Raw genomic sequence first — 11,614 nt, 5'->3', positions numbered from 1 at the left:
CTTTACCTTAGCATATCTACAGCCTTAGAAAAGAAAACTTCATTCTCATTCCCTAAACAAACAAACAAACAAACAAACAAACAAACACTCTTGTCTGTTTACCTTATGGAGAGAGAAGCAAAGATGCCACAAGACTTCATAAAGTTACAAACCTTTGTTTAACAATGCAAGGAAGTGACACAGGGATAGATTGTACCTTGAAGTTGGATTGGCTGGAGGAGATGCCTATCACTTGAACCATAAGAACACAACTTACAAACTGCCTGTTCTGAATTGAGAGGTTTTTCCAACAGTTAGGCACCTATGCACTTTATGGTTTCTCCTGAAGCCACACTGGCAATATAAAGGTCCTATAGGGATGTCTGGCAGACCCTGGGTTCATCTAGCCTGTCTACTGCATCTAGCCTAGCTCACCAAAGTCTCTGCTGGGTGAAGTCCTTTAGGTGAGCATGCCAGTGGGATGAAGCCCCAGATAGATAGCTAAGCTGGGTCACCTCAGAGCCCAGATTACCTGTCTTACAGAAGTCTTTGGTGTCACGCCTAGTCCATGTGAAAGCAGATAGAAAAGAAGAGAGAAAAGGTGTGTTTTCATCATTTGATTGTGACTGCAATGGGCTACAGAGCAACCCCATCAACTCAAACACAGTATTTTTTTCAATGGACTCATTTGACACATTACATCCCTTTCCTGGAATGAAAGCCACTGAAGGTTTAAGGTATTTCTTATATACACACAAATGTACAAGCTTAGCATCAGGTGGACCATCCACAGCAATAACAGTCTAGCTGATGCTGCTCCCCCGTTAAATTTCTAAGGAACCCCCAATGTCATAACACTGGATTCTCACAAAAGAGAAGAGTCCTCTGGCTTTTCAAGGACCAATCTGTTGACGCATTGAGGACATCATCTCCAGCCAATGGAGGAATAAAAGTCAGCAATGTCTAGGCAACACGGTGACCATGGACATACGCAATAGACAATCTTTATAGAATTCCTTCAAACCATAACAAGTACAAAATGAAATCTTTAGTCTCAAAGTCTCTTAAAATCTTTAAATGAAGCGAGGTACCAGACTTTGTATGATGAGAGATAAGCTGTGAAGCTTTGTGTATTCAGCAAATATGATGTCCAACACTGAACAGTGATTCCGGATATTGACTACTGTTTCGTAGAATTCTTCGTCAGCATGGTGGGAGGATGTAGAATTGCTTCATAAACCCATCTATTTTGAATGAATGTATGTAAATGAAAATATCAAATGCTGTGGAACAGTACTCATGTAATAATGTAGTCACTGCTTGTGCCTTCTTCCAGAAGGATTTCCGACTGTTAGCTCTAAGGGCAACTGATTGCCAGTGCTTGGCCATCTCTTTAATTATGCCAAGGCTCCTCTCCACCAGCAAAAGGAAATCTGCCAAGCTATGCTTCTCCAACTGGTTCAACGTCTTCAGCAGTCTCTCTTCACAACTGGAATCTCAGAGTTGGGGGAGAGACCCCGCAAGTCATTTAGCCCAATCCACCCCTCCCATTTGGGATGCGGGTGGCGCTGTGGGTTAAACCACAGAGTCTAAGACTTGCCGATCAGAAGGTCGGTGGTTTGAATCCCCGTGACGGGGTGAGCTCCTGTTGCTTGGTCCCTGCTCCTGCCAACCTAGCAGTTCGAAAGTATGTCAAAGTGCAAATAGATAAATAGGTACCGCTCTGGCGGGAAGGTAAATGGCGTTTCTGTGCGCTGCTCTGGTTTGCCAGAAGCGGCTTAGTCATGCTGGCCACATGGCCCGGAAGCTGTACGCCGGCTCCCTCGGCCAATAAAGCGAGATGAGCGCCGCAACCCCAGAGTCGGCCATGACTGGACCTAATGGTCAGGGGTCCCCTTTACCCTTTACCCTTTATCCCTCCCATTTCTTTACAATATCATTTCCATACTATTAGAACTTCCCTCCAGTGGATGCATCAAAAAAATTCAGAAGCATAGGACTTGACTTTACATCTCCACATAATCTAATAGCTAAACAGGGGTGAACAAAGAAGCGAGAAAGCTTGTAGAAGTTACAGATTGTTTACAAGTTTTTAGAGTTACTAGTTTACTTCAGGTCCCTGTTGCTGCTTCCAGCAGGGCTTCTGCAAATGCCCCATCCTTCATCCATGTCTATTTTCGTATGTAAACACTTGCCAGAAAAACACCCTCTGGGCATGCTCAGTAGCGCTGTGTTCCGTTCACCTCGCCGTTGCAGCAGGCAACTGGAAAGTCACATGTCACAACACAGTAAAAAGTACACGGGCAACTATTCTTAGTCGAGGAATGTATACAGTGCCTCATTGCGGTACCACATGAGCCAACCTTCAGAGAGCCGTGACAGTGCCTTGATACTAAACAAACCCAGAAACCTCCCCCTATGAATCTTTCACCAGCAAAAGAACAATCTCAAGCTCCTTTTTAAAAAAAAACAAAAACAAATTTTAAAAAGTCTTCATATTCATGAGCCTAGCCATGGAAAGTTTCAGCAGAGAATAAACAAGCCAAAGCAGGGAAGGACAAGGTAAACAGCTCTGCCATGATTTTCACTACAGACGTGAGAGATCTGGGAGATAGTTTTGCCTGCTGTGTGTTTTTACTGCTGCATTTAGGCCTTGACCAGCCATGCAAAGTATATGGCTTATATATATTGCATTTGTGGGGAAGGACCCCAATTGCTTTGTTTGTGATGCTCGTATGTTGCATGTCTGTTGGATTAATGTTGCATTTGTGGGGAACGGCCGTAGTTTAATCATAGAGCATCTGCTCTGCATTGTAGAAGCACTCTGGGCATGTTTAGCCTGGAGAAGAGGAGGTTAAGGGGTGATATGATAGCCGTGTTCAAATATATAAAAGGATGTCACATAGAGGAGGGAGAAAGGTTGTTTTCTGCTGCTCCAGAGAAGCGGACACGGAGCAATGGATCCAAACTACAAGAAAGAAGATTCCACCTAAACATTAGGAAGAACTTCCTGACAGTAGAGCTGTTCGACAGTGGAATTTGCTGCCAAGGAGTGTGGTGGAGTCTCCTTCTTTGGAGGTCTTTAAGCAGAGGCTTGACAACCATATGTCAGGAGTGCTCTGATGGTGTTTCCTGCTTGGCAGGGGGTTGGACTCGATGGCCCTTGTGGTCTCTTCCAACTCTATGATTCTAAGTTCAGCCTCAAGCACCTCCAGGTACGACTTGGACAGAGATATACCTGAAACTCTGGAAAGCCACCAGCAGTCAATGTAGGCAATACTGGCCCAGGCAATACTAGGATCATAGAACTGACCTATGGTCTGACTGCGTATAAAACAGCTTCCTCTGTTGCTATTAGAAGGAGGCTGCAGTGGTGGTTTGCAGAGTTATCTGCCAGTTATCCTTCTCTCCCTAGGACAGCAGATAACTTATATTATTTACCCCGCTTTCCCCCTCCCCAAGCAGTATAAGCTAAAACGGTGGCTCTTTCTTAAAAAGAGATAAAACGTTGCATCTATTTTTTTCCAGTGATGTCTTGCTTGTGAACAAATACAGTATGTGATGCTGTGGGAGCAGGGGGAAATGCTCCAGCAGACTTTTGCATACACCAAGTAAAGCAGGGAGAATCTACTGCTCTTATTCTTGGTGGATATGAAAGCAAAAGCAACTGGGGAATAAATAAATATATCATTCCCCCCACAGATTTCTAGACTCGAGGAGTTTAGTTTGTTATGTCGTGCTGCCAGAATTGCATTCTTTGGGAATGACTAATATTGACATGGGGCTGAGGGGTTTGAGATGGAAGATACTAAACTGTAACTGCTTCATGGGAATGATAGGCAAACATGCATTTGTTAAGAGATACTTATCATGAAGAAATTGTTTGATTCAGGCTTTGTGCTTGAGCCACTAATTGTCCCCATTGTCTTGTAATGCATGTTTATTTTTTGTATTATTATTATTCTACTCTGTCAGAAATACCCCCAGGTAACCCCAGACTTCCAACCTGCCTGCTTGGTTTTATAAAACAAGATGTTCTGTGATGTTTCCTTCACCTACTTGGCCTTATATTGGTGAATGAAGCTAGCTTTTCCATTTCTACTCTAGATGGACAATGTTTAAACGGACCATTTGATTGTGATCTATCAAGTCAAGGAGGCTGATGAACCACCAATGAGAATTCTTGTTTGGCCAGTACTGATATCTCTCTGATTCCACTATGGAAGAGAATTGCACACAAGACCGGCTCTTCAAAGATCAGGATTTCTCCTCTGAGCTGCTAAAGCAGCTCAACGTTTTACGGAAGAACAGAATCCTAACTGACGTTGTCCTGTGTACAGGTGACACAGAAATCCCTTGCCACAGGAATGTACTTGCCTCAAGTAGCCCCTACTTCAAGGCAATGTTCTGCAACAACTTCAAAGAGAGTGGCCAGGAAAAAGTCAGCCTCAGAGACATTGACTCAAACATTCTTCATTGCATCATTGTCTACGTTTACACAGGAGAGATCCTAATGACAGTGGAGAATATTTTGTATCTAATGGAAACTGCTTCCATGCTCCAGTACATGAAGCTATTTGAGGCCTGTTCAGCCTACCTCCAGGACCAACTTGCTCCGGATAACTGCCTCAGTCTGATTCGGCTCTCAGAGATCTTGCACTGCGATAAACTCAAGAAGAAAGCCAAAGCAATGGCTCTGAAGTGTTTCCCTGAAGTAGCCATCTCCGAAGACCTGAAAGAACTCTGTGTTTTGGAGCTGATAGACTATCTTGGAGATGATGAGCTTTGTGGAGAGGAGGAACAAGTTTTTGAGGCTCTCATGGTTTGGGTGAGGCATGATCCCCAGGCACGGCAAAGCTATATCCAAGACTTGTTCAAGAAAGTAAGGCTTCAGTACGTCCATCCAACATTTTTCTTCCACTTCATTGCCAATGATTCTCTCATTCAGTCGTCCCCAGCATGTAGAAATATCCTGGAACTGGCCCAAAAGCAGATGTTTTCTCTGTATAGCACCAGTGCTCCAGATATCAAACCTATGTGGCACGTTCCTCGGCGATATTCATGCCGGGAATTCCTCCTCCTGGTTGGTGGCCGGAAAGACAACCAACAGACGACGAGGGATGTCTTGCTGTACGATGAGAAGACAAACCAATGGTTGAGCCTTGCCAAATACCCAACACGGCTCTACAAGGCCTCCGTAGTGAGCGTCCACAGTAATGTTTATCTCCTTGGAGGCATTCCCATTGGCAATGGGAAGAACCAAGTCAGCGACAATGTTTATATCTTCTCACTCAAACTTAACCAGTGGAGGCTAGTGGAGCCCATGTTAGTTCGGCGCTATTCCCACAGAAGCATTGCCTATAAAAACTATATCTTTGCCATTGGGGGCATTGGAGAAAACCAGGAGATCCTAAATTCCATGGAAAGATATGACAGTATCTACAATGTTTGGGAGCACATGGCAAACATGCCTGTTGCCGTTCTTCATCCTGCTGTGTCTTCCAAAGACCAAAGAATCTATCTCTTTGGAGGGGAAGACACGATGCAAAACCCTGTCCGGCTAATACAGGTAACTCCCAATCTTCAACCATCTCACCTTCAAGATGCCAGTTGTCCTCTTTAGAGACAATGTTGAGCATACACAGAGACATGATTTCAGGCTTTTGAGTCCATTGGATCTGACCACACGTGGCTGCTCTTATGTTGTCCAAAGTAATGAATGACTTGTGCCCAGACTCAGCTGTCAATATAAAATTCTATCTGTTACCTTGATGATTTATCATGAATTCCATGCTGTAGTTCAGGAGCGGCCAACACAGTGTCCTCCAGATACTGTAGGAATACAACTCCCATCATCCCCCGACCACTTTGGGTCATGCTTGCTTTAGGAGCTGTTGTCCAACAGAATTTGGAGGGTACTGCTGCTGTAAACACTCAAATGCACTTGCTAAGCAGAAACCGTCTTCTCTAGAAAACTACATGTTTACACATGCATGTTTACACATGCAATTAATTCATTAATAAGAGTTTAATGAACTTCCACAACGACACTTTGCAAAGTCTTTGTTCTTAAAGAGGCCCACCAAGAAGGCTTGCATCATTTAGCAGCATGTAGTTTAGGGTGTATATTAGTTGATGTGAATATAAGCCTGACATTTTGAATGTCCCAGGCAGGCCAGGCCAACTGCCAATCAAAGGCTCGAGTCCAAAGACTTCAGTGCGGTCCGCAAAACATTGCTAGACATGGCAGGCCATGCAAATTGCACATGTGTCTCAGAAGTCCTCTGGCCACTTTTAGCAAGGCAAACCTGAATCTCAGACATTAGAGGAAGCTCTAATGCATCTTTACCATGTAGAAGGTCTCAGGTTCACTTCCTGGCATCTCCAGGGAAGTCTGGGAACGCCCCCTGTATGAAATCCTGGAGAGCGTGTATAAACAAATCTGAGTTAGATGAACCAATCATCTGACTCAGTAAAAGGCAGCTTCCTGTTTTTCCATGTATGGAGAAGGATGCTTCTACCAACAACAAAATGTAAGCCGGGAGGAGGAGGAGCAAGAGGGAATGCCACCATTGCCACCATAGCAGGAGGGATAGCAGAGGGAGATGAAGGCAATGGGATCCCCACACAGTGTGATTTGCTCCACATCCCCAATGGAATGGTTCTTCCAAAGACTGTTCAATGTTCAATGGTTGTGGTTGCTGTAAGGGTGTGAGCAGTCACCCTCCCTTCCAGAAATGCAATCGGGGTGTGCAATCAAAGATGCTCTTTTTACATCTAATCCCAGAAATCTCATTTGTGTGTTGGGTGTTCCTCAGGTATATCATGTGTCCAGGAACATGTGGTTCCGGATGGAGACCAGAATGGTGAAGAACGTCTGTGCACCAGCAGTTGTGATTGGAGACCGGATTTTTATTGTTGGAGGTAATTTGTTTAAGTGCTCTTATGACTGTTTTCACAACGCAGGTGCTCTAGGATGAGAGTGGGTAACCTAAGGTCCTAAACGATGCTGATGACCACAGCGCCCTGGCCATTGGCCCTGCTGGCTAAGGCTGATGGGATTTAGAATCTGACTGTATCCCACCGCTGGCCCCAACACTGCTCTATTTCTTCTTAACTGCATGCCATTGCGGTGTGCAATTCCTTTCCACAACTGGTCACGCAGCCAAGTCTGTGTGTGGACATTGTGCAGTGCCTTGGAACTTATTGCTTGAAACCTTCAAGGCAGAAAAGGGGCTATTTCAGTGGTTGATGCCAAAGTCCCTCTCCCTTGCCTTCTGCCATAGTAGAACTAAAGTCTATCCTCTCCTTATTTTTACAGTCTTCTGTGTCGGGATTATAAACATGCCAAGAAGGAATAAAGCAGAACGCGTCATGGAAAAACCCACCCCACACTAGATTTTGCTGCATGCTTCCATAGACTTATGAACTTGATGTTTTTGTCCACGTACAAAAACTAGTTTTATATTCCACCTGTAATTCCATTCAGAGGTAGACCCTAGTTGTTATTAACTGAATGGATCTGAAGATAAGTGGATGGCAGGAAGTTTATGGAAGGAAAGTTTATGTGTCCTTCTCTCCCTCCCCTGGCAATTGTTTTGCACAATGCGCATATTAGGGCAAAATTGCAGACAAAGGTATGTGCACATTAGGATAAATTTACACTGAAATGCTAAAGAATTTTAAAATAAAATTGAAAACTGCAGTGGTACCTCGGGTTACAGACGCTTCAGGTTACAGACACTTAAGGTTACAAACTCCGCTAACCCAGAAATAGTACCTCGGGTTAAGAACTTTGCTTCAGGATGAGAACAGAAATCGTGCGGCGGTGGCGGCGGCAGCGGGAGGCCCCTTTAGCTAAACCCATTACCTCAGGTTAAGAACAGTTTCAGGTTAAGAACGGACCTCCAGAACAAATTAAGTTCTTAACCCGAGGTACCACTGTAGCGTGGAAATGTGGAGAACAGAATTTAAGATTGAGAAATAGGGAGAAACCGGAATTGACAGATTCACCCATCCAAAACTCTGTGTGGTCATTTTGCAGGGGTCCTGTGGTCAGGGGCTGCGGAAGGAAGGGGGTGTGGTGGGCGCAGGCTGCCCCAGGTGTCACCACTGAGGGGGGTGACAAAATGCTGAGTGGCACTCACCACAGGGCCTGCAGCGCACCCAAGCCACACGTCTCTCCTGGGAGTGACACAGTGGCTTTGGCGTGCACAGGCTCAACGCTGCCCCATACGGTCCACCCGCCGCCTCCCCCTCAGCTGTAGGGTGTCTGAGTGGGGGGAGGCAGGCAGACCCTGCGGAGCGTCCTCTCCCGGCTGGCCCCACCCCTTGGTGTAGGGCACATGCGCTGCACCAGGTGCCCGATTGGCTTGCTCCACCACTGCCTGTGGTGCATAGCTTGGACTTCGGCCTTGAGATTCAACCCTAGCTGCCTAACCCTGAGGGAAAAGCCTTCCCGGAGGATTGTGGGTCCCTTCTGAACAATATGCTAATGATAGAGGGGGCTGCTGAAAGAAGGGGAAACCACCCCCTAATCAGTTGTCGGCTGGTCTGATTTTGAACGAATGCCCTCTCCAAACTATGCCTCCCGCACCTTACTGCCTGAATAAGGCTTTTTTTATGCATGTTTTTTCCTTTATGAAATTTATGTCTGTGTTGGAAAACAAAAACGTATGAAACAGCTTGGTATGAGAGAAAACGAGGAGCTCAAAATGTGAACGCAGCAGAGATGAGAAAAAGAAGATTTTTCAAAAAAATAACGCTTTCAAATGTATTTATTCTGAATCTTTGTGCCAATAATTCAACTGACAAGCTTAAGCCGTAAGCTTTTTTTGGGGGGGGGGGTTTACTTAACAAAGTACACAAACATTTCATCTAATTTCGAACATAATTCATTCTCTTTTAAAGTGGAGAGATTTACTACCGATAAGTTTTCATTTACCAAGTAAGTATGCCATAACATCATCCAGTTGTTCTTGGCTTATCAGCAGCTGGAACTGAGAAATCACAATGATAACAAACACATTCTTTAAAAAGGGAGGGGTAATCGAGTATATTTCAAGTCTTCATTGCACAATACACATCAAACAAAGCTGGGTTCATTGGCTCAAGTAATGGGATTCTTGCTTTTAATTAAATGGTGCTTTCTTTTTTGATGTTATCGCCTACTGCAGTTGTGTCTAAACCTACATTGGTTCTGAGTTGAACCACTAAGTGATAAAACATAGTGGTTTGAAAGGAGAACAATATAGCAAAAAGAGAGCTTTCCAAAGCTCGTTTGCAAGTCCTCAGAACTGAACTATCTAGCAACTCAGATTTACCAGCGACCTCAATATTTATTAGATTTCTGTCATCTTCAGGGTAGGAAAGGGAAGTTCCTCCATACTTTTGCCTACTTCCTGCTCCCAAAAAAAACACAACCTTACAAGCTGTGACGATTTGCTATGCAGTAGGCAAAAACCAAATGGCAATCTGCCAAATGGACAAAATTTCTACCAGGCCCCTGCCCCAAAAGCAGGCCACCCCATGACAGGCATAGCAATGTCAAACGTAACAGCCCTAAATTAGGGAGGGTGGGCATGTGATCCGATGCACGCAGCAAAAGAGACTGGAAAAAGCTGCGTGCCAAGAATATATAACCTTTGGGCCAACCCTCTAAATGGTAACATCAAAATCTCCCCAACAACCCAAATTGGCCCAATCACAGTCATGGCCATCCAAATGGTCCCACCCAGTAACCAAGAGGGGGTGTCCTGTTAGACCCCACCGTAACACGTGCTCTCCATGAAGGAGAACACACTTTGCCATCTCATCAACCATTCCTCCTTTGAGGGCATTCTCTCCTTCCGTTTCCGTGCACAGAGAATCCTTGCCACTAACAGCGTTTTAAATGTCTGGCGTGCATGTGACCATAGTCAAAAGGGACAGAGCTATTCACACAAATGTTTTGCCACGTGGAGCAGCTCTGACAGTGCTGCAGTATCTGCGCCACAAGCGTGTTCCAGGCCTGCGTTTCAAATATTTTGGAATTAACAATCGCCAGTACTTCTAACTCTGAAACCGCCTCTTTACGCATTCAACGCAAAGGATTTTTGCAAAATTTATAATTGTCTGGTGTGTTTCTCTCTTCCCCCCCCCCTCCACCCCCCTCCAGGGTACACCAGACGAGTGATTGCTTATGATACCAAGGCTAATAAATTTGTGAAATGTGCAGACATGAAGGACAGGCGGATGCATCACGGCGCTGCGGCGATAAATGAGAAGCTGTATCTGACCGGTGGCCGCTGCCTTACCTTTGACAATGAAATCAAAGACTCCGATTCGCTCGAGTGCTACGACCCCAAGACAGACACCTGGGCTTCAAAGGGGCACCTGCCCCACAGACTCTTTGACCATGGGTGTCTGGCACTCCAATGTGTGCCTTATGCCAACCTCTTGTGAGACGAGGGCTGAGGGAAATGGGCATTGTCCTCTTCAACTTGAAAGGCCCACGTTGCTCTCTGCGTGGAGAAGGCTGGTAGACTCTTGCCAGGAAAACCACCAAAACAGACAAACAAATAAGGTGGAGACCTTCAGGTTTCAGTTCCTGGTTTGGACTCCCATTCCCCACTATATCTTGAGGTAAAAGTGACATAGAGGCAGATTTTGAGTGTGATGAAATGCCTTCTTGTGGGTGGGTGGTTTACCATGAGGGATATAATTTGGATTTGTTTGCCTAAAACACCAGAATGTCCCATCTCCTCTTTCCTGGCCTCTGAGGGACTTTCCTCACAACCTCAACGGGTCCTTCGGGGAAGTTGTGACGCAGATCAAAATCAAGCATTGGCTTCTAACAGGTCTTCCAAGCAACCCCATCCAGACAACAGCGACTGTTGATTCTTTTTTCTGGTTTTCATGTGTATATCTAAAGTGTTCCTGTTTTCTTAGAAGCTGTGTCTCTTGACAATTGAAGAATCTGTCCAATTCTATCGTGCATCATAAAAGCAGCAATGGATTGTGGGAAGGCTCCGCACTGTTTGGCAGGGCTTAGTGGCACCCAGAAGTAAGGCATTATAGTTGGACGACTGCGAACCATGGATGAACTCCAAAGCAGTAGAAGGTGCCAGTGGGCCATGGCATGAAACACAGGAAGAAGCTGCCTCAGGCCGAGTCAGACCGTTAGCCTATATAGCTTAGCATTTCCTACACTGACTGGCAGCAGTTCTCCAGTGTTTCAGGCAGTCCTACCAGAAGATCCTGAGGATTGAACCAAAGCAGATGCTCTACTACTGAACTGCAGCCCTTTCCCAAAGTAGGGAGCAGGCCCCAGGTGGGAATGGGATGATAGCTTGAGATCAGCCTCAGAAAAATGGCGGAAGGTCACCTAAGCTTAGAGAAACGAAGTTGGAGGGTATCAGGAACCAGTTGGGCTATGCTGTCACATCAGGGCCTCATTAACCCCACGGAAGGCATTTTAGTCTTCTTCCCATTCTATTTCCTCACACTTCTATCTCTTTCTGTCCCATGAACCCCTTTGTGCGTTGTTCAAGATTTTCACTGTAATCCTCACCAGGAGCTTTTGGTGGTGGGGTGTGTATGTGTGTGTGTGTGTTGGAGTGAGGGTGGTTCCAAGGGCAGCGTATTTGTATTATTT

The 11,614-nt window shown here is 45.3% G+C and overlaps 1 protein-coding gene across 3 annotated transcripts; it reads left to right on the top strand.

Moving 5' to 3' along the window:
• Positions 1–2,303: 2,303 nt before the first annotated feature.
• Positions 2,304–10,947, top strand: KLHL38 (kelch like family member 38). 3 transcript variants are annotated; one of them, XM_083622090.1, is made up of 5 exons: positions 2,571–2,807; positions 3,174–3,966; positions 4,012–5,548; positions 6,798–6,903; positions 10,136–10,947. In XM_083622090.1, exons 3-5 carry the CDS (start codon positions 4,199–4,201, stop codon positions 10,420–10,422), a joined length of 1,743 nt encoding a protein of 580 aa, XP_083478216.1. In that variant the 5' UTR covers positions 2,571–2,807; positions 3,174–3,966; positions 4,012–4,198; the 3' UTR covers positions 10,423–10,947. The 3 variants fall into 3 exon arrangements, with proteins under 3 accessions (XP_083478217.1, XP_083478216.1, XP_083478218.1); XM_083622091.1 differs by lacking the exons at positions 2,571–2,807; positions 3,174–3,966 and adding an exon at positions 2,304–2,541 and having other exon boundaries at positions 4,087–5,548; XM_083622092.1 differs by lacking the exons at positions 2,571–2,807; positions 3,174–3,966; positions 10,136–10,947 and adding an exon at positions 7,301–8,663 and having other exon boundaries at positions 3,974–5,548.
• The last annotated feature ends 667 nt before the right edge of the window (positions 10,948–11,614 follow it).

Source organism: Podarcis filfolensis, assembly GCF_964270895.1.
Source record: "Podarcis filfolensis genome assembly, chromosome: 7".
Lineage (NCBI taxonomy): Eukaryota > Metazoa > Chordata > Lepidosauria > Squamata > Lacertidae > Podarcis > Podarcis filfolensis.
This window is presented reverse-complemented; position numbering and strand designations above follow the sequence as displayed.

What these genes read in the sequence shown, in the direction of transcription:
- KLHL38 (XM_083622091.1), top strand. Translation starts at nt 4,199, where the DNA reads ATGGAAGAGAATTGCACACAAGACCGGCTCTTCAAAGATCAGGATTTC. An exon ending in ACCCTGTCCGGCTAATACAG is followed by an intron (nt 5,549 to 6,797) that starts GTAACTCCCAAT and finishes GGTGTTCCTCAG; the next exon opens with GTATATCATGTGTCCAGGAA. An exon ending in CCGGATTTTTATTGTTGGAG is followed by an intron (nt 6,904 to 10,135) that starts GTAATTTGTTTA and finishes ACCCCCCTCCAG; the next exon opens with GGTACACCAGACGAGTGATT.